The sequence below is a fragment of the Zootoca vivipara genome, chromosome 7 (genome assembly GCF_963506605.1).
Source record: "Zootoca vivipara chromosome 7, rZooViv1.1, whole genome shotgun sequence".
NCBI lineage: Eukaryota > Metazoa > Chordata > Lepidosauria > Squamata > Lacertidae > Zootoca > Zootoca vivipara.
The window spans coordinates 92,789,606-92,810,587 of NC_083282.1; the positions used below are offsets into that span (position 1 = coordinate 92,789,606).

The 20,982-nt window shown below is 50.6% G+C and overlaps 1 protein-coding gene across 2 annotated transcripts; it reads left to right on the top strand.

The window, feature by feature from the left end:
* Positions 1-1,793: 1,793 nt before the first annotated feature.
* REM1 (RRAD and GEM like GTPase 1) lies at positions 1,794-20,262 on the top strand. 2 transcript variants are annotated; one of them, XM_060277384.1, is made up of 5 exons: positions 1,794-1,903; positions 9,147-9,489; positions 11,218-11,300; positions 15,723-15,933; positions 18,671-20,262. In XM_060277384.1, the coding sequence occupies exons 2-5, from the start codon at positions 9,150-9,152 to the stop codon at positions 18,946-18,948; spliced, it is 912 nt and encodes a 303-aa protein (XP_060133367.1). In that variant the 5' UTR covers positions 1,794-1,903; positions 9,147-9,149; the 3' UTR covers positions 18,949-20,262. The 2 variants fall into 2 exon arrangements, with proteins under 2 accessions (XP_060133367.1, XP_060133366.1); XM_060277383.1 differs by having other exon boundaries at positions 1,807-1,903; positions 15,723-15,905.
* Positions 20,263-20,982: the final 720 nt, after the last annotated feature.

Sequence of the window (20,982 nt, forward strand, 5' to 3'; positions counted from 1 at the left end):
TGTGTGTGTGTGTAAATATACAATCATTGGCAAATAATCAGAAACACCTGGTAATAGTTACTCTGTCTGGATGACGACGACAATGATGATGGATCGATGTCTCCCCCTCCCTGTCTCTGACCTGTAAAAGTTGATGCTGCGACAACAAGAAGAACAAACCTTCCTTCAGGTCCCCCCCCTTCCCCCAAACTGATTTTAAAATAAATCTATAGCTCAGACCTTGCAAGCTGCTCTCTTGGGCAGAAGCAATATTGTGGGGAGAACAGAATGGCTATGAAGGGGGTGGTGGTGAGCATATATGAACCAGGCAGAGGGCCTTCTCGGTTGTGGCGCCCTCCCTGTGGAACACCCTCCCATCAGATGTCAAGGAGATAAACAACTATCTGACTTTTGGAAGACATCTGAAGGCAGCCCTGTTTAGGGAAGTTTTTAATGAGTGATGTTTTTAATGTATTTTTAATATTTTGTTGGAAGCTGCCCAGATTGGCTGGGGAAATCCAGCCAGATGGGTGGGGTGTGAATAATAATAATAATAATAATAATAATAATAATAATAATAAAGCTGCCTTGTGGATGCTCTGCCCCAGAAAATGCCAGCTTCATCTCCAACTCCCCTTCCATGTCCATAGGCCAGCATTTTCCCGATGGGGTCGTCCTATGAGAACAAGCAGGACAGTGCAGGATCCAATCAGAAACCGGGACAACAGCAATGCTTCTGAATCCCAGTTGCTGGGATCCCCAGGAGGGGGCCGGGCTCTTGTGTTCGAATCCTGCTTGCTGCTTTCCCACAGGCATCTTGTTGGCCACTGTGGGAACATTGATGCTGGACTAGATGGGCCATTGTCTGGAAAAGGCTGGCCTAGTTCATATTTATTTGTGATCTTTGTAGCTGACAAGCAGGCTGGAAGAGAGGACGGGCAATGTCCTCTTTTTGGGGGGCGGGGTATTTCTACCTGTGGTTTCCCCAAAGAAAGCTCAATAGGGGGTGATATCCTTAAAAACCCTCAACAACTTTGGCGGACCCGCTAAAGAAACCTCAACAAGGTTTCTGGAGAAAGGTTGTTTTCTGCTGCTCCAGAGAAGCGGACACGGAGCAATGGATTCAAACTACAAAAAAGAAGATTCCACCTAAACATTAGGAAGAACTTCCTGACAGTAAGAGCTGTTCAGCAGTGGAATTTGCTACCAAGGAGTGTGGTGGAGTCTCCTTCTTTGGAGGTCTTTAAGCAGAGGCTTGACAGGCATATGTCAAGAATGCTTTGATGGCGTTTCCTGCTCGGCAGGGGGTTGGACTGGATGGCCCTTGTGGTCTCTTCCAACTCTACGATTCTATGAACAACTTCGGATGCCCTCATCATCGACGGGTGGACTTTGTCCGACGGGTTCTGGTGGTTTATTTACTGCTTATTTCTCATTTGCTTGCTGTACAGTGGAAATCACCGAGCGTGTGCCTGAGAAGCGAGGAGTTTTCTAATCTGATTTTTTTTAAAAAAGGGGAATAAACACCATGCGCGCGCCTTACACCCCCCTTTCCCGCCCGCGTTTTCAAGGACCTTTTGCCTGATTCAGCGGGAGGGGGTCCTCTTAGCTTCTTTAGCGGAGGCGCCCGTCGAGGCCACCGGCAGTCGCGCGCTGGAGAGACGCGAGGCCGTCTGCACGTGCTCAGAAGCACTCCCGCCGGCCGAGGCCGAGAGGGCGGCTCGCTGGGGTTTGTCAGGGGGTGTGTCCCACCAGGAGCGGCGCGCAGGGACCTCCCCGGGCTTAAAAGTCCCTCCCTCGCCGCGCCGCGGTGCTCTGCAATGAAGCTGAACGGGATGGACGGGGCGCACGGGTGGTGCGCCTTTACGCGCGTGGGGACCCCTTGAGAGCGCCCTGCCGACGGAGCCGCCAGCAGCAGGCGGAGGTAAGGAGAACAGGGCGGCGGGGGGTGTGTGTGGGGAGAGACTTTCCACGCGTCCGCAGAGAAGGGTTGGCTGGCTAGCTGTCATGGGAGACGGGGCGGACGGCGAGTCGCCTTTCCCCGGCGAGGAGGACCGAGGACCGTCCGCGCTCTCCGCCAGCTCCGTCTTCTCTCCAAATCCGGGCGCGGCAGCCTTCGCCATCCCGGAGTCTCTTCGCAGCGCCCGGCTATGGAAAGCGGGTCTCTCCCTTGGAAACTTGCGGAGGGCGCCGCTCCGAACTTTGGGGGATAAGAAGGCGGGCGAGAGGGCCCCTGAGCGCGCGCAGAGTGCCCTCTGGACAGCCTCTTTGCCTGCCCCCCTCTTCTTCCTTCTGCTTCAGTCCAGAGCAACCGGGTCCGCTGGAGAGGTTTGATCCCCCCCTCGGGGATGCGGGGCTACCATAGATGCAGCCGTGGCCCCTCGGAGAGAGAGTTTCCGAATATCCCCCTCCCCAGCTCTAATACTCTGAGACGTGCCAAGGCCTGGTGCTCCTTGCGCTAGCCTGGTGGTGGGGCTTGGATCAGCGAAAGGGAAATGTTCTCTGCACATGGCATGCCCTGGAGCACTCCAGCCTTTATTCTTATGCCAGGGTCCAGACTCCAGAAGTGAAAACTGGTTCCCAGTTCATAGGGTCTGTAATGTGTGTATGTGTGTAATTCAATGCCACCGCAGCAACGACAATGGCGTCCTTCATTGCAAACAACTTTCCTTCTGAATTTTTAACTATGTTTTGGAATCTGGCAAAACCATGCCGTGGCATTGGGTTACTGGTACTGCCATGAAACCAGACCCTGGGTTGGAAAAAAGAGAGAAAACAACCCCACAGGATATGTTGTTGCTTGTGTTACACACACACACACACACACACACACACACACACAGTATTTTTGGAGTGAGAAGGGCTCCAGCTATTTTGTTTGTCAGCTGCTAAAAATCCACAACTTCAGCTCTTAAAAAGGGTCCTCAGCAAAATAGAATACATAGCCCGCTTGGTGGGACTTATATCCTGAAAGTCAGGACAGAGATAATGATTATAATGAGAAAAAAAACCCGGAAGGCAACAGTTACCGTGTTTCCCACATTTTAAGACACCGTCTTATAATTATTTTACTCAAGAAAATAAGCCTATGGCTTATTTTCGGGGGGTGTCTTAGTGGTTCCTGCCACCTCCTGCCGCGGCCGGCGTTGCTGCTGCTGGGCTGGCAGCACCCTGCGAAGTCAGGAGAAGCCGGCCAGACCGCTGGGGGGGGGGGTTAGAAAAAACGTCCCGAGCGCGTCCCAATGGCAGCGCTCCTCCTCACCTGATGGCAGTGCTCCTCATGTGCCGCAAAAGCCACCAAACAACTGGGGGGGGGGTAGAAAGGCAGCCGGAGCGCAGCCCGATAGCAGCGCTCCTCACGCACCACAAAAAGGACGCAGAAAGCTGCCAGACAGGGGGCTAAAAAGCAGTGAAGTGACGGCCACAGCTTTAAATGGCTCGCAACGCCCCCCTCGCCATCGCTAGGGCTGCCGAGGCTGGATCGTGCCTTCCGTCCCGCGCCTGTGCTGCGCGCCAGATTTTGCCCAATCCATCGGGGAGCGCTCAGAATCTGGCAAGGGGGGTCTCTCTTCCCATTCGGGCGCCTGAGCATCGCCGCTTGAAAGGCTGGAGGCTCTCGGCAAGGTGGTGTAGAGGAGCGATCCCAAGCTCTTGGCTGGCTGGCTCGCTTTCTTTTTGTTGCGCAAGGAAGGCGGAAGGGGCCAGCAGAACTCCCGCCGCCCGTCGCCCCGGCGGGGCTGAAGGGCCAGCGGGCCTCTAACCGCCGCTCTGCCTCGGGCCACATGGCCGACAACGTTCCGGCGGCGTGGCTTCCACCGCCGTCAGTTGCCCCGGCGGCGCGGAAGGGCCACCGAGCCTCCGTCCACCGCCACCGCTCTGCCTCGGGCCATGCGACCCAAAATGTTCTGGCGGCGCGGAAGGGGCCAGCAGGGCTCCCGCCGCGCCGCCCGCCGCCCCAGCGGCGCGGAAGGGCCAGCGAGCCTCCGTCCACCGCTCTGCCTCGGGCTATGCAACCCACAATGTTCTGGCGGCGCGGAAGGGGCCAGCAGGGCTCCCGCGGTCGCCCGTCGCCCCAGCGGCGCGGAAGGGCCAGCGAGCCTCCGTCCACCGCTCTGCCTCGGGCTATGCAACCCACAATGTTCTGGCGGCACGGAAGGGGCCAGCAGGGCTCCCGCCTCCGAGGGGTTTCGAGTGGAAAAAAAGTCCTGGGAAGAGTGGGGAGGCTCCCAGCGCGGCTCGTCTGGCGACGCGCTCAATTCATGCACCCCCTCCCATCTGGTCTCAAGCCTCTCTGAGGCTCTAAAGGAAAGCAACATGGTACGTCTTATTTTCGGGGTATGTCCTATATTTCGCGAATGCATAAAAACCCTGCCATGGCTTACTTAATGACTACGTATTAAAAAGGGGGAAACACGGTAATACAGTATTGATAAAGCTGATTCAGGAGCAGACAAAAATTTGAAAGCAGCTAGGCCATCGGGAGCAAAGCAAAACCAAGAGGCAGGAGCAATTCTTGAAAGCCGCCCTAAACAAGACTGCTTGAACTTGCCTCTTCAATGTGCAAAGTGGGGTGGCGTGGCGGGGGGGTGTTGCTGGTTCTTCCCCAGGACCCTGGAGCCCCCCACCATCCAGCCTGGCTCTTCCCAGCGATTCAGAGATGTTTTCCATCTGCTTCCAACGGCTAACTGTCACATCCTTTGCCCTTTGCTTCCTTTCCAACTTATAAAGTCCAGCCCCCCCCCCAAGACACCGGAACTGGGGAGCGGGGGCTCTACTCCTGCTAACTGGGAAGCAAGCAAAGCCATATTCCTCCCCAGGGCTTTTTTTTTCAGCCAGAACTCACCAGAACTCAGTTAAGGCCCCCTCTCAGGTGGGCGACATTGCCATTATAAGAGAACAAGGGCAGTGTTCATGATGCCTGGCACCTCTTTTTCTAGAAAAATAGCACCGTTCCTCCCCCTCCTTTATTTTCTAAAGGAAATGGAGCTACTCTAACGCTCCATCTCCTCTCCAGCCTTTGCGGTGTGTGTGTGTGTGTGTGTGCGTGTGTGTGTTTGTGTGTGTGAATCTAGTCTGATGAGATTGAAGCGCTGACACTGAAATTTGGGAGGAATTTGGTCATTTCTCTTCAACCCTGCCATTTCTGGCACCCATTTTTGAAGCGTGTTGAGATAACCTTTCCTCTCTGGTCTGCTGTCCCTTAAGGAGAGGGTGTGCACAAGGGTAGATCAGGATCTACTGGCAGATCTCTGTGTGATTTGCAGTAGATTGGGGAGGGTTTCTGACTCCCTGTTGTTTTAACAATGGCAGCAACAAAATGATGGCAACTCTCAATGTTCCTAAATTATACTGAACAGTAACCAGGCCTGGATTTTGTGTGTGATCGCTGCTCACTTCTGATACTCAAAAGCAAATTCATGGGCTCAGTGTTCTTTGCACCAGGATTTTGTTGGTGGAGATTAGGGCTCCAGTGACCCCCCCCCCTAAGCCTGCAATCCGAACCGCCTTTTCCCTAAATTGTTCTATATCATCTGGATTCTGCTCCCAGGAAAATTGTGTGTTTAGTGACTTTTGGTTAGTTTGGTCTTCTGCAAGCCTTGGGAAAGTGCTTTGCAACAAAGCATGGAATTCTCCCTGCAAACCCTAACCATGGTGATTTTATTGTGCCCTAATAAATATATAATAAACCTAATAAACACTGTGGTTTAACCCACGCCGGTGGCGCTGTGGGTTAAAACACAGAGCCTAGGGCTTGCTGCTCAGAAGGTTGGCGGTTCAAATCCCCGTGACGGGGTGAGCTCCCATTGCTCGGTCCCAGCTCCTGCCAACCTAGCAGTTCAAAAGCACGTCAAAGTGCAAGTAGATAAATAGGTACCACTCCAGTGGGAAGGTAAACGGCGTTTCCGTGTGCTGCTCTGGTTCACCAGAAGCGGCTTAGTCATGCTGGCCACATGACCTGGAAGCTGTACGCCGGCTCCCTTGGCCAATAACGCGAAATTAGCGCCGCAATCCCAGAGTCGGTCACGACTGGACCTAATGGTCAAGGGCCCCTTTACCTTTACCTAATATACAGTATGTTCCCTTTTTGCTACACTATGACCTGGCAGCAAGAACTGCGCCCTAACAAGTCACCCACTTTTGATTTTTCCTTTAACCTTCTGAGCAGAACAAGGCTCCCCTTTGGTTTTCTGATATTTCACCCAATTGCATGGTTTCAAGTTTGCTTGCATCCATGAGGGCTAGGAACTTGACTTAGAGAAAAGGAGTCTTGCGACAATTGGGGTGCTTCACTTTGTGCCAGGCAGCAAAACTACTTGCAGGACCTTCATCCCAGATGTGCAGAATGAACTAGTCAAGCCACTGTATTTTGGAAAGGGAAATGCATTCTGCCAACCTTAATTTATGGTGGCAAGTGCTTTGTGACAGTCTTCAGATCTCTGACATCCTGTAGTTTTACACCCAAAGGACTGAAGCTGAGAGCCCAGGTATGCTTGACTTTATTTTTCTTTCTTCTTGGGGTGAAATGCTTGCCGTTCGACGCTTGACAACTGCTGCTTCATTCCTGACATGTTAGAGCAGAAACAAACAAACAACACCCCCCCCAAAAAAAACCCCAGAAACAAACAAGAAACAGTTTGCTAGTCTTCATTATAAAACATATACTGGTACTCTGAGTGTGTGGAGCTTTTGTGCTTTGAGATCGCTTGAAGCATAGCATGTTCATAGCTGGCATAAGGGGCACCCAGGCAGAATGGGCATCTTGGTCTAGATTGCAGGGTAGCCCAGTGATTGAAAAATGGCGTGTGCCATAATAATAATAAATAAAAATTCAGAGCCAGCGGCGCTGGGCCTGCTCATTTTGCCATTGGATCCGTGAAACATTCCATATGCAAGCTTGAAAAAGAAACTCAGGTCCCGAAATGAGTCTGGAACTGGAATGGGACGTTAGACCTTCAGCTGGGTAAGTCAGGAGTTATTGCGAGGGGTTGTGCCGAATTAGGTGGCATATGAGGAGGTATCTGAGGAGATGTGGGTGAGGGGCCTGAGAAGGGCATTAGTGGAACTTAGCATAAGGTGGGCAGCTCGGGAGAAAGGCTTGTAGGTTCAGGAGATCTTTGGACTACGGAGGGAGGTGGAGCTACAGGAGGTAAGGGCACAGGTTGGGCATCTGTTGGGGCATGAAATTGGAGAGGTGGAGGGTGGCAAGAGGCAGACGAGGACAGGGCTGCCTCTTGCACCTTTTCGCCAGCTGAAACGCCATCTTCAGCTCACCTGTTAAACGGGCAGGAGCCTTGTCCTCCTTTTGCATTGGGACACCGGGAGCGGCCCTTTGCCAACCTGGTGCCCTCCAGATGTTGTTGGGCTACATCCAGTGGTGGGAATACCTGGTGGGGGGCACTAAGAGGCTGGGGTGGGGTCGCTGGAGGTGACCCTCAGACTTTGCAAGGCTGGCGTCAGGGGATCATGTTCATCAGTTGGGTTAGAACAAGGTTCCCCAAACTAAGGCCCGGGGGCCGGATGCGGCCCAATCGCCTTCTAAATCCGGCCCGCGGACGGTCCAGGAATCAGTGTGTTTTTACATGAGTAGAATGTGTTCTTTTATTTAAAATGCATCTCTGGGTTATTTGTGGGGCCTGCCTGGTGTTTTTACATGAATAGAATGTGTCCTTTTATTTAAAATGCATCTCTGGGTTATTTGTGGGGAATAGGAATTCATTCATATATTTTTTCAAAATATAGTCCGGCCCCCCACAAGGTCTGAGGGACAGTGGACCGGCCCCCTGCTGAAAAAGTTTGCTGACCCCTCGGTTAGATTAATGAAACCAAAGAGTTGAACCTGGATTTTGAATGCAATTCATTGCTGCTGTTTTGAATCCCACTGTGCTTTTCTCTTCCTTAGTGGGTCATGCAAACTACTGTTCTGAGAAATGCGTTTTGTAGGGTAGAGTGGGGTAAGTTTATGGAACTAAGGGAGGGAGGGTGGCCCTCCCAAAGTTTGGAAACTCCTGACGTTCATCTTTGGCTAGCTGCTTCTAATTGGAGCCTCCCTCCTGCTGACTCATGTTTATATATGAGATATATATTTATACCCACACAGACATATATACACTGTCTGTAGTTCTCAAGGCCGTTTTTGGGTGCTGCCTCTGCATCCCAGATGGACCATGAGATGCGTCTTGGGATGCTGCCCAAGAGAGACTCCCTCCTCCCCAATCCTGGTCCTACCTTGAAGTTCTAGAAGCAGGCCGCCCGTCTGGCTGGTGTCGAAATCTCCTCCTCCCCGCAGTTAGAAAGTTGTTTGGATGTAACGCAACATGTTCCGGGACGGTCCCCACCCCACCCCTAGATGGGAATGATTCATCCCTTGTTTGCCTTGGGCTGGCGTCCAAGGTAGATACCGCTAAACAGAAGCAGGGCTTCTAAGAACGGTTACTTCTCCTCCACCACAAGTGGACTGGGCACTCTGGTCCACTTGCTCCGTGTCACGGTCCGGTCGGCGGGCGGTTGAAGCCCTGGACGTCAGGACCAGAGGCAAGATGGTGATGTAGAAGCAGGAACAGGTGCAGGGCTGAGGGTCCAGCAGCAGGCAGTCGCAGGGTCAAGGAGGAAGGCAGAGGCGAAGGTCTGGGAGTCAAGGAGCAAGGCATTGGCAAGGCAAAGGTCCAAGGGTCGAGGATCAAGGCGTCAGCAAGGCAAGGGTCCAAGGATCAAGGCGCCAGCAAGGCAAGGGTCCAAGGAGCAAGGCGTCGGCTAGGCAAAGGTCCAAGGGTCGAGGATCAAGGTGCCAGCAAGGCAAGGGTCCAAGGAGCAAGAGGCCAGAGGCAACCAGGCAGGGATAGCGTTGCTGTGGCAAAGAGCTGAAGGGAAATGCTAAGCTTTTATCCCTCCCAGCTCCTGCCACCAGGTGCAGTGAGGTATCAAGTGGCCTCACCTGAGTGACCACTCCTTGCCTCTCCAGCACAAGCTGAGGTCTTCACCTGAGTGACCACTCCTTGCTTCTCCAGCACAAGCTGAGGCAGGCCCCAGTCCTGCAAAGCGCTACAGGCCCCAGAGCCTGACTCCTGCCCATACTCCTGGCACTCTGAGAGGAAGCAGCAGCAACCTTGGCAAAAAAAAGAGCTGATCTCCGATCGATTCCCTCTCTCTTTCTCTCCCTGCTGTTGCAGAAGATGACTCTGAACACCCAGCGAGGAGGCAGCACCACCCCTGCTAGGAGGCGTGCCAGCACCCCGTTGCCCATGCCCTATGGGTCTCCCCCAGGGATGCTGAGCGTCCGTCGCAGCCATGCTGAACCCAGCCACCCGCAGCTGGGCCAATCGTCCTCCTGTGACCCCAAAGTCCACTTGCCTGAGCCACCTGGCAGCTGGTCACCCGAGTCCTCCGACTCTGAGGAATCCTGGGAATCCTTGTACCGCGTGGTGCTGTTGGGAGACCCTGGCGTGGGCAAGACCAGCCTGATGTACCTCTTTGCTGGGGTTCAAGACAAGGATCTGCCTGAGCAGCAGAGAGGTAGGGCTGTCATGTGATTTGTGGGGGGCTGGGGAGGAATGAGAGGGGGCTGGGGGGCAGGTTCCAACTGCCTAGCAAAAGGCCTTGTGGCATTTCAGCCATGTGGACTAGCATCACTCTAATGTTTGTGTGTGTCTGCTTGCAGAGTAAACGTTTTCTTTGGCTCTGGGATCTCTTGAGCTTGCGTGTTGTTTTTACCTGTGGATTCTCTTGCCCCCACTTCCTCTGGTTGTAGGCAACTTGGCTTACTCACTTGAGCCACCCGGAGCTCCATGCTCTGCAAGGCACCTCTTAGACATGAAAGTTCAGGAACAGTATGCCTCTGAGGCAAAGCCGTATGTGGTCTGCATTATGGGCTTAAATTAGGTTTGTTTCCAAGCAACCCTAGGAACTGCTGTTCGAGTGGTGGGTGGGCTAGGGCTAGACCCACTCACAAATGGCCTCTCAAATTTCTCCACTTCGTTTTGGGCAGGGAAATTTCTCCAAGGTAAGAGGAAATTCTCCTGTGATTTCTCAAAGTCGTGGAACCCTGTTTCCTAAGACTCTCCCGCTCACAGCAGTAGCTGCATTGGGCAATGTTTTGTGTCTTCCACAATGCCCCAAACTTAGCGCCCCGATTTGCACTGTGCATTTAAAATGGTATCATAGAATCATAGAGTTGGAAGGGACCCCAACGGTCATCTAGTCCAACCCCCTGTAATGTAGGAATCTCATGGCAGATGGCCATCCAACCTCTGCTTAAAAGCCTCCAAGGACGTCCACAACCTCCTGAGGAAGACCGTTCCACTGTCAAACAGCTCTTGCCCTCAGAAACTTTAAACTCTTTATCATTAGTTGTAAGAATACTCCCATCCATAAAAGCTATACAGTCATACCTTGGTTTTCGAACAGCTTAGTTCTCAAACATTTTGGTTCCCAAACGCCGTAAACCCGGAAGTGACCGTTCCAGTTTGCAAACTGCTTTTGGAAGCTGGATGTCCGGCGGGCTTCCCCAGCTTCTGATTGGCTGCAGGAACTTCCTGCAGCCAATCAGAAGCTGTACTTTGGTTTCCGAACGTTTGGGAAGTTGAACAGACTTCCGGAACGGATTCCGTTCAACTTCCGAGGTACGACTGTAAATCTCTAACAGTGCAGCCCCACAGAAAGAGCATTGCAGTAATCTTGACCCGAGGCTGCCATGGATGTGAGCAAACTTAATAAATGCTAGGATTTGGGCTATTGGTGGTATGAAGGGAGAATGCAAGCTGCATAGGAATTCCTGACAAGGATCATTTACACCTTTTGCACTTAAGGAGGGCCTGCTGGATCAGGTCCATAGCCCACCCAGTCCAGCATCCTGTTCTCATAGCGGCCAACCGGATACCCATTATGGGAAACTCGCAAGCAGGATTCAGGCACAAGGGCAGCCCACTCCCCTCCCACGGTTTCCAACAGGTTGTCTTCAGAAGCTTTGCTGCCTCCAACTGTGGAGGGCAGAGAGCATAGACATCCTGGCTAGGAGCCATCGATAGCCCTCTCTCCTCCCTGAATCTGGCTTATCCTCTTTTAGAGCCTTCTAGGTTGGTGGCCGTCACTGTCTCCTGTGGGAGGGAGTTCCACAGTCTAACGATGCGCTGCGTGAATATGGTATCGTGCGGTGGGCCCAATGAAGTTTTTTGGGATGGGTGCAGCTTCTATTCTTCAAGGGGACCATTCACGGCTGAACCTGACCTTGTCTGCTCTTTTCAGAGGATACCTACGAGCGCACCTTATCGGTGGACGGCGAGGAGACAACGCTGATGGTGATTGACACCTGGGAAGCTGAGAAGCGGGTAGGCCAATGATCTTGATTTCTGCCGAGATCATGACTAGATTGCACGACTAGCAAGGAGGATTCTTAGAATCGGGGAGACGGGAGAGCTTCAAGGAGAGGAGGAGCTAAAAGTTGCTGCTCTCTTAAACTAAGCTGACGGAGAAGCTCTTTCCTTTTCTTCCTCCGCTGCAGCCTGATGGAATAGCTGGTGCCAGGTGACATTGCAGGGAGGAGACTGGTGGAAGTATGACCTTCTCTGGCTGTTTGACACACATTCGGAAGGTGAAACACAAAGTGATTATTTTGCATAGGAACTTGGGAAGCTTATTAAAAGTGCTGGAGAAATGACTTAAATTGAGGAAAGATCTGCTAGGGCATGGGTAGGCAAACTAAGGCCCGGGGGCTGGATCTGGCCCAATCGCCTTCTAAATCCGGCCCGCGGACGGTCTGGGAATCAGCGTGTTTTTACTTGAGTAGAATGTGTGCTTTTATCTAAAATGCATTTCTGGGTTATTTGTGGGGCATAGGAATTTGTTCATAGGAATGTGTTCATCCCCCCCCCATGTGTTCATTCCCCCCTTCAAACTATAGTCTGCCCCCCCCCAAGGTCTGAGGGACAGTGAACCGGCCCCCTGCAAAAAAAGTTTGCTGACCCCTGTGCTAGGGGATCCTGCTTTTAACAGGGTCTCATTCATTTTCAGAAAAGAGTGAATGGCCCTGTTCTGCTCCTCTTAGAACCCTCCGCAAGGCATCCAGTTTGCCACCATTATTAGGAAACATGGCAAGCTAGCTCAGCCTTCCCCAACCTGGTGCCCTCCAGAACTTTTTGGACTACCATTCCCATCATCCCCAGTTCAAAACATCTGGAAGGACACCAGACTGGTGAAATCTGGGCCAGATGATCCAGTGTGGCATGTTGTCTTTGGTTTTTTTCCCGGGCTGGAGTGCTGGCTGTGAGTTTCTGACCGCGTTGCATGTGGGAGCATCCATTGATTGGTTTACATTTGTCATGCCTGCTTCATCTCCAAAAGCCTTGGTTGGGGAGCAATCAATTAAAAACAAGTGCAAAACATTCCATTAGACCAGGCATGTCAAACCTGCGGCCCTCCAGATGTTTTAGCCTACAACTCCCATGATCCCTAGCTAGCAGGACCAGTGGTTGGGGAAGATGGGAATTGTAGTCCAAAACATCTGGAGGGCCGCAAGTTTGACATGCCTGCATTAGACTGAGAGATGGCCGGGCAGAGAGGCACACAGCTGGGGGGAAAAACACTGCAATGTTCCCCCTTCAGTTCCCTCGAATCATGAGGTTGCCCTAGTCAGGCTTCTGTTGCATGGAGATAAGAGCGGCCTACCCTACAGGGTTGTTGTAAGACTGGGAGAGTGGAAGTGACTGGCAGCATCTCGAGGGTCAGAGAGAGAGGTCTAGAGAGCCACACTCATCATCTTAACCAGCATAAATGAGCTGCGACTTCTTTCCTTCCCTAGATCCCTGAGCTAGTTCCATTTTGCAGCTTTGCAGGGCCGCCTAAACCAGTGATGGCGAACCTATGACACGCATGTCAGACGTGACACGCAGAGCCCTCACTGCTGGCACGCGCCCCATCAGCCCATTCACGCTGTTTTTGTTTTCCTCCCCCCACTACAACTTGTCTCCGCTGTTAAAACCTGGATCCTTTTGTTGTTGTTGTTGCTGCTGGTAGCCAGAGATTGGTTTTTTAACCCTTTCTGTGCTGTTTTTTCTGGCGCTTTGGCAGACAATGATTGGGTGTAACAGCGTTCGTTTTTTTAACCCGTTCTGTGCTGGTGTTTTTTGGTGCTTTGGCAGACTATGTCGGTGCTGTGTGTTAGTTCCAGCGAAGTTATTATTCGTCATATATTTCTGTTCTCTCCCCCCCAAAAGCGCAGCAACTTTGGGGCATCCCCCCAAAAAAGCAAAGCAACTTTTGCACACACACCCCCAAAAAATCCTCCAAAACTTTGGTCAGCAGGTCCCCGCAAAAAGCTCAACAACTCTGGGCACTTTGTGAGAAATAAGGGGTTTTCAGATTGGTTAAATAATTAGTTTTTGGTTTATTAAATACAGTTATATATTACAATTATACATTTTTGTTATTTAAACTACAAATATTGCGAAATTATGGTTTTTTTCTCGAAGTGACACACCACCCGAATTATGCTCGGTTTTTGGCAAATTTGACACACCAAGCTCAAAAGGTTGCCCATCACTGTCTTAACCAGCATAAATGAGCTGCGATTTCCTTCCTTCCCTAGATCCCTGAGCTAGTTCCATTTTGCAGCTTTGCAGGGCCGCCTAAACATTTCCAAACAGAAAAGTGTTTTTGCTATCCCTGCACCCAGCTGCAGGGACAAAGCCAGGCTGCTTCCATTCCATTCCAGGCTGCAGGATCAGGCTGGTACCTTGCCGTTGCCTTTCCTGTCCCTACTTGGCGGCATCTTGCTTGGGTCGGTTCTGTGTTGCTTCCGCTGCGCTGAGCAAGCAGCCTGGGATGGTTTGGAAGAGAAGCTCCCTAGGCAGGAACAGGCCACTGATGGATCGACAGGGAGGCTGTGTCAAACGGGGGGGGGGGGGGCAGAGGCAGAAGCTTTTAATTTGCAGACAGACAGAGGAGCTGTGTGTGTGTGTGTGTGTGTGTGTGTGTGTGTAAAAGGACAATGACACTTCCAGCAGGAGGCTGGTTGGATGAAGCAGAGCAGACAATTAATTCACCCAGAAGCCAGAGATGTGTATTCTCTTGCCTCCAACCGCCATGATCCTAGCCTGGTCCTGTGGTCTAAACCACTGAGCCTCTTGGGCTTGCCGATCAGAAGGTTGGCAGTTCGAATCCCCGCAATGGAGTGAGCTCCCATTGCTCTGAACCAGCTTCTGCTAACCTAGCAGTTTGAAAGCACACCAACGCAAGTAGATAAATAGATACTGCTGCGGTGGGAAGGTAAACGGCGTTTCCATGCGCTGCTCTGGCTTACATCACAGTGTTCCGTTGCGCCAGAAGCCGTTTAATCCTGCTGGCCACATTACCCGGAAAGCTGTCTGTGGACAAACACCGGCTCCCTTGGCCTGAAAGCGAGATGAGTGCTGCAGCTCCATATAGGGGCTTGATCCAGGGACACCAGTTTTTCAAAGTCTGGGGGTCATTTATACCTCCAGCTCCCCCTTGCCTCTTAGTACCCCCCCCCCGGGAATCCCACCCACTTTGGACACTGCAGGTCTAGATCGACACCACTATGTGCTCATGGGGAACCATGGGAAATGAAGATTTTCAGGTTTCGTCGGAAGTTCTGGTTTGCTGTTTTCCCCTGTCTCTCAGTGAAGCTCACAGCGTAGATTTGTACTGTTTTGTTGTTTAGTCATTTAGTCGTGTCCGACTCTTCGTGACCCCATGGACCAGAGCACGCCAGGCACTCCTGTCTTCCACTGCCTCCCGCAGTTTGGTCAAACTCATGTTCGTAGCTTCGAGAACACTGTCCAACCATCTCGTCCTCTGTCGTCCCCTTCTCCTTGTGCCCTCCATCTTTCCCAACATCAGGGTCTTTTCCAAGGATTCTTCTCTTCTCATGAGGTGGCCAAAGTATTGGAGCCTCAGCTTCAGGATCTGTCCTTCCAGTGAGCACTCATGGATCAATGCCTTGTCGTGGCGAAGGGGCTTGATTAACTCAGAGAAGCTATGAGCCATGCCGTGCAGGGCCACCCAAGATGGACAGGTCATAGTGGAGAGTTTTGACTAAACGTGATCCACCTGGAGAAGGAACTGGCAAGCCACTCCAGTATCCCTGCCAAGAAAACTCCATGGACAAAGACAACAGATTTGTACTACAGATATACTAATAAACGCGGGGCACTTATCTCTGTAGGCTGTGGAGCCACGCCAGTTTGAACCCTCCCTTTGGCGCTTCCCGGGGCCACCGCTGCTGCCCTGGGAATAATAATAATAATAATAATAATAATAATAATAATAATAATAATAATAATAGAATCATAGAGTTGGAAGAGACCACAAGGGCCATCCAGTCCAACCCCCTGCCAAGCAGGAAACATGATCAAAGCATTCTTGACATATGCCTGTCAAGCCTCTGCTTAAAGACCTCCAAAGAAGGAGACTCCACCACACTCCTTGGCAGCAAATTCCACTGCCGAACAGCTCTTACTGTCAGGAAGTTCTTCCTAATGTTTAGGTGGAATCTTCTTTCTTGAAGTTTGAATCCATTGCTCCGTGTCCGCTTCTCTGGAGCAGCAGGAAACAATCTTTCTCCCTCCTCCATATGACATCCTTTCATATATTTGAACATGGCTAATAGTTTATGATTTATACCCCGCCCATCTGGCTGAGTCTCCCCAGCCACTCTGGGCGGCTCTCAATTGAATATTAAAACAATACAGCATTGGGAACCATGGTCAGTTGCTCTTTTGCCTTTTCCCTAGGCCCCGGAAGAAGACAACTGGTTCCACAACTACTGCATGCAGGTGGGCAACGCCTACGTCATCGTCTACTCCATCACCGACCGGGGGAGCTTTGAGAGCGCCTCCGAGCTCCGGATTCAGCTGCGCAGGACCCGCCAGGCAGAGAACATCCCCATCATCCTGGTGGGGAACAAGACAGACCTGGTGCGCTCCCGAGAGGTTTCTGTGGAAGGTGGGTGGAAAAGGGCTTGGGCTGGACCCTCGTGGGGCCTCGGGAGGCATCCTGCTTTATTTCGGGGGGCGGGGAGGGAGAGGGAGAAAAGCAGGAAGAAAGGCAGTTTGGTGGTATGCTGTTTTGCTTACCAATTTATCCTGTGCTGCTTTGCGACAGCAACGTGCCCTGAAAGGTGGTTTTCAAACTGTGAAATACATCTCAAAGCAGCTGTTTTATTACAGAAAAATTTCAGAAACAGACTGGAAAGAGAAGTTGCTGAATTGCAACTCATTAGCAAGCTTAAAACCATGGAGTCACCTGGAATCAACAAAGACATAGGATTCTTATCTCATTATGCATGATCAAGCCTTCCTTAGCACCTCAGCCCTTGCTTCCCCCCCCGCAAGACCAATTGCAGTTGTTAACAGTCGTTAACAGTCATCAACAGGTTTACCACTCCTATCAGCCCATCACCCATTCCCATCACCCCCACCCTCTGAATATACATAAGGGTCTGGTGGATTCTGTTTCAGTGTATCTGACAAAGTGTGCATGCACACGAAAGCTCATACCAAAATAAAAACTTAGTTGGTCTTTAAGGTGCTACTGAAGGATTTTTTTAAATTTTGTTCGTACTTTTCCGTGTATAAGACTAGGTTTATTTCCTTACATATCATTCTGAAAAGTGGGGGTCGTCTTACACCGTGGGTAGGTCATGCAGAGGGTCCGACGCTGCGTCATTTGGGTGGGCGATTGGCAGATTCTGTCGGGGAGGGGACAGACATGGTGCGGATTTTGCGATGCATGTGGGTGAGCAATGAGCGATTTTCGGCATTCCTTTTTTTTAAAAAAAGCTCAAGAACCCTCAGTAACCCCCCCCCCAAAAAAGATCAGCAACCCTGGGTAATCCTCCACAAAAAAGCTCAACAACTTTGTGCCATTTTCCCCCATCATCTTAAATTTGAGTCCCACAAGATAGGGGGCGTCTCATACATGGGAAAGTATGGTACATAATTTTAAAAGGAATGAAAGCTACTTGATAGCACAACCTCCCCTGAGATGTCTTGGAATGTCTGGAAACAAACGAAAGTGTGATTCCCCGCAACCCCCCTGCTCTCCTGGCCAAAAGCAAATGTTTGCACACAGACTTGATAAAAACACATGTGATTAACCGACTTTAGATTTCTTTAATCCCTAGAAATAACCGAGGGTGCCTCCAGACTCAACAGTACCAGAACTTAACGCTTTGCACATTTAAAGTGGATTAAAGCCTTCAGTTGCCCAAGTCCAACAAATCAATTTTTAAAAAAACCCGTTTTGCCATTTGGAAAGTGACAGTGAGATGCACTGAGAAGTTTGGGGTGAATGAATTTTTAGCGGGAAGGTGTAGATGTGCAAACACAACGAGATACTAGGATGGATTCTGGGTTGCCACCCCATAAAGACCGGATATAATCTAACCCCCTCGTAAACGTTGTGCAAGCAGATTAGGATGAATCCTGAATAAACAGCTCACGTGGAGGCATGGGCATAGCCAGGGGAGCAGGGAGGGGCAGCTACAATAAAAAAAATCAATAAAAATACATAGCTAACTTAGGTTCTCTCCCCACCATACACAAAAGGCCTGCCCCCCCCCAACAAAAATCCTGGCTACACCCATTTGTGGAAGGTGTCCATTTTTTTATAAAGCATTTTATTAAATTTTCCAAATAAACACATTTAAGACGCTAAACAAAACAAACAAACATTCAAAAACAAATAACACACACAATTTTCTTTTTAACAATTCTTCCCAAATTTCTCTTTCTCGCTGCTCTGCCGAGCTTGACTTCCCTCCCTCCCCTCATTTGGTTTTCTATTCAGCTCTTATCTCACAGTTCCTTTATTCCACCCATTTAAAGTCAATTCGTAGGATTTATTTCAGTCCTGCAAGTGTCTTTAAACTTCTACAGTTCTTTTCCATATAGTCCACAAATTTACTCCAGTCTTTTTGGAACCTTGTTTCCCCCTGGTTCCGGATTCTGATTGTCAGTCTCGCTAGTTCCGCATAGTCTATCATTTTTGTCTGCCACTCCTCAATCGTCAGTAAATCCTGAGTTTTCCATTTTTGGGCTAATAAAGTCCTAGCCGCGGTTGTCGCATACAGAAATATTATATAATCCTCTTTTGCAATCTCTTGTCCAATAATTCCTAATAAAAATGCCTCTGGTTTTTTGGGGAAAGTATACTTAAGGATCTTTTTCAGTTCATTATATATCATTTCCCAAAATGTGGAGGGTGTCCAATTTAGGTTTTGGGGATGGGTTTTCCTGCTGTTGGGTTTGGTCCAGAGATGGGAAGGCCTACCCTTAAATGTTGAAAGATTCAGGACAGATAAAAGCACATAGTTAAACTATGGAACTCCCTTCCGCAGGAGGCAATGATGGCCACCAGCCTTGGCTTTAAAAGAGGACTAAGCAGATTCTTGGAGGAGAAGACTAGTGATAGCTACTAGCCGGGATGGCTCTGCACTGCCTCTGCAGTTGGAGCAGCAATGCTTTTGAATACCAGTTGCTGCAAACGACAGGGGGGGATAGGGCTCTTGTGTTCGAATCCTGATTGCTGCTTTCCTGCCAGGGCATCTGGTTGGCCACTGTGGGCTCGAGGGGCCATTGGCCCAATCTAGCAGGCTCTCCTGACACCCTTTGTTCTCTGGGTCTCTCTCTGCCCCTCGCCTCTCGCACCTCCTAACCAGCTGCCCCTTTTCTCTCGGCAGAGGGCCGTGCCTGCGCCGTGGTCTTCGACTGCAAGTTCATTGAGACATCCGCTGCCCTGCAGCACAACGTGTCCGAGCTCTTCGAGGGGGTGGTGCGGCAGATCCGCCTACGCCGCGACAGCAAGGAGGCCAACGAGAAGCGCATGTCTCTCTACAAGCGCAAGGAGAGCCTCACCAAGAAGGTGCGCCGCTTCCTCGACCGGCTGGTGGCTCGCAACAACAAGAAGGTGGCGCTGAAAGTCCGTTCCAAGTCCTGCCATGACCTCTCTGTGCTCTGAGCGAACCGGACGCCACTGCCCTCCTTTCCCTTCTCCTGCTCTTGCCTCCGGGTTTTTCAGGGGTTTTCCTGGGCTTCCTTCCCACATGTCCGTAGGCGTTTGCAAACTCTCTTCTTTGCTAGGGTCTCTTAGGACACGGCCTTCCGATAGAGAGAAGCCAAAAACTGTGGGGGAACCGAAATGAGATATGCAGGGTCCTCCCAGAACCATTTTGGGGGACGGAGGAAGGTCTTGGAGCAACACCTGTGACCGCATCGGAAGGCTGCGCATTGAACTGGGACCATAGTGCGGATTCTGGGGGAGATCATAGAATCATAGAATCATAGAGTTGGAAGAGACCACAAGGGCCATCCAGTCCAACCCCCTGCCAAGCAGGAAACACCATCAAAGCATTCTTGACATATGCCCGTCAAGCCTCTGCTTAAAGACCTCCAAAGAAGGAGGCTCCACCACACTTCTTGGCAGCAAATTCCACTGCCGAACAGCTCTTACTGTCAGGAAGTTCTTCCTAATGTTTAGGTGGAATCTTCTTTCTTGTAGTTTGAATCCATTGCTCCGTGTCCGCTTCTCTGGAGCAGCAGAAAACAACCTTTCTCCCTCCTCTATATGACATCCTTTTAATATATTTGATGGCAGGCTCTTGCCCATAGTTTTGCTTTGGAGGCAGCCCAGAACAGGCCGTTATCCTGCTCGATCCTTTTGCCTGCCATGTTTCTGAAATAGGACTATGATGCCAGGATAGGGTTCCCTCTTGTACAGACATGCAGCATGCCTTTCTTTTGACAGCATTTGGCTGGGCCAGATCAAGCATCCTTAGTGGCGCCGTATGAAATGGGGAAATGGTTCAAGCGACTCTCTGCATCATTTGGTGCTTTTCGATTTAGAGGTGAGAAGGGGACGACAAAGGACGAGATGGTTGGACAGTGTTCTCGAAGCTACCAACATGAGTTTGACCAAACTGCAGGAGACAGTGGAAGACAGGAGTGCCTGGCGTGCTATGGTCCATGGGGTCACGAAGAGTCGGACACGACTAAACGACTAAACAACAACAACAACAAGGGGAGACCATGCTGGAGGTGTAGACAATTATGCATGGTGGGGAGGTGGGGGAGAGAGAGAAATCTTATTCTTTTTTCATTACAGTAGAGCTTGGTTTGCATCCAACGAAGCTGAAGGATGGAAGACAAAATAAATAATTTTGCAATAGTTTTATTGTTTGTACCCTGCCCGTCCGACTGGGTTGCCCCAGCCACTCAGGGCAGCTTCCGATATTTGGAAAAACATGATAAAACGTTATTAAATAAAAAACATAATAAAACGTTATTAAATAAAAAACATAATAAAATGTTATTAAATAAAATAAATCAATTCACCGAAGAATTGATGCTTTTGAATTATGGTGCTGGAGGAGACTCTTGAGAGTCCCATGGACTGCAAGAAGATCAAACCTATCCATTCTTAAGGAAATCAGCTCTGAGTGCTCACTGGAAGGACAGATTGTGAAGCTGAGGCTCCAAGACTTTGGCCACCTCATGAGAAGAGAAGAATCCTTGGAAAAGACCCTGATGTTGGGAAAGAGTGAGGGCACTAGGAGAAGGGGACGACAGAGGACGAGATGGTTGGACAGTGTTCTCAAAGCTACGAACATGAGTTTGACCAAACTGCGGGAGGCAGTGCAAGACAGGAGTGCCTGGCGTGCTATGGTCCATGGGGTCACGAAGAGTCAGACACGACTAAACGACTAAACAACAATAAAACATTAAACATTAAACACTTCCCTATACAGGGCTGCCTTCAGATGTCTTCTAAAGGTTGTATAGTTGTTTATTACCTTGACATCTGCTGGGAGGGCATTCCACAGGGAGGGCGCCACCACCAAAAAGGCGCTCTTCCTGGTTCCCTGTAACTTCACTTCTCGCAGCAGGGGAACCACCAGAAGGCCCCTGAAGCAGGATTTCAGTGGATGATGGGGGTGGAGACGCTCCTTCAGGACCTCCTTGCAAAGTGCATCGTTAAACTGTGGAGCCCGCTTCT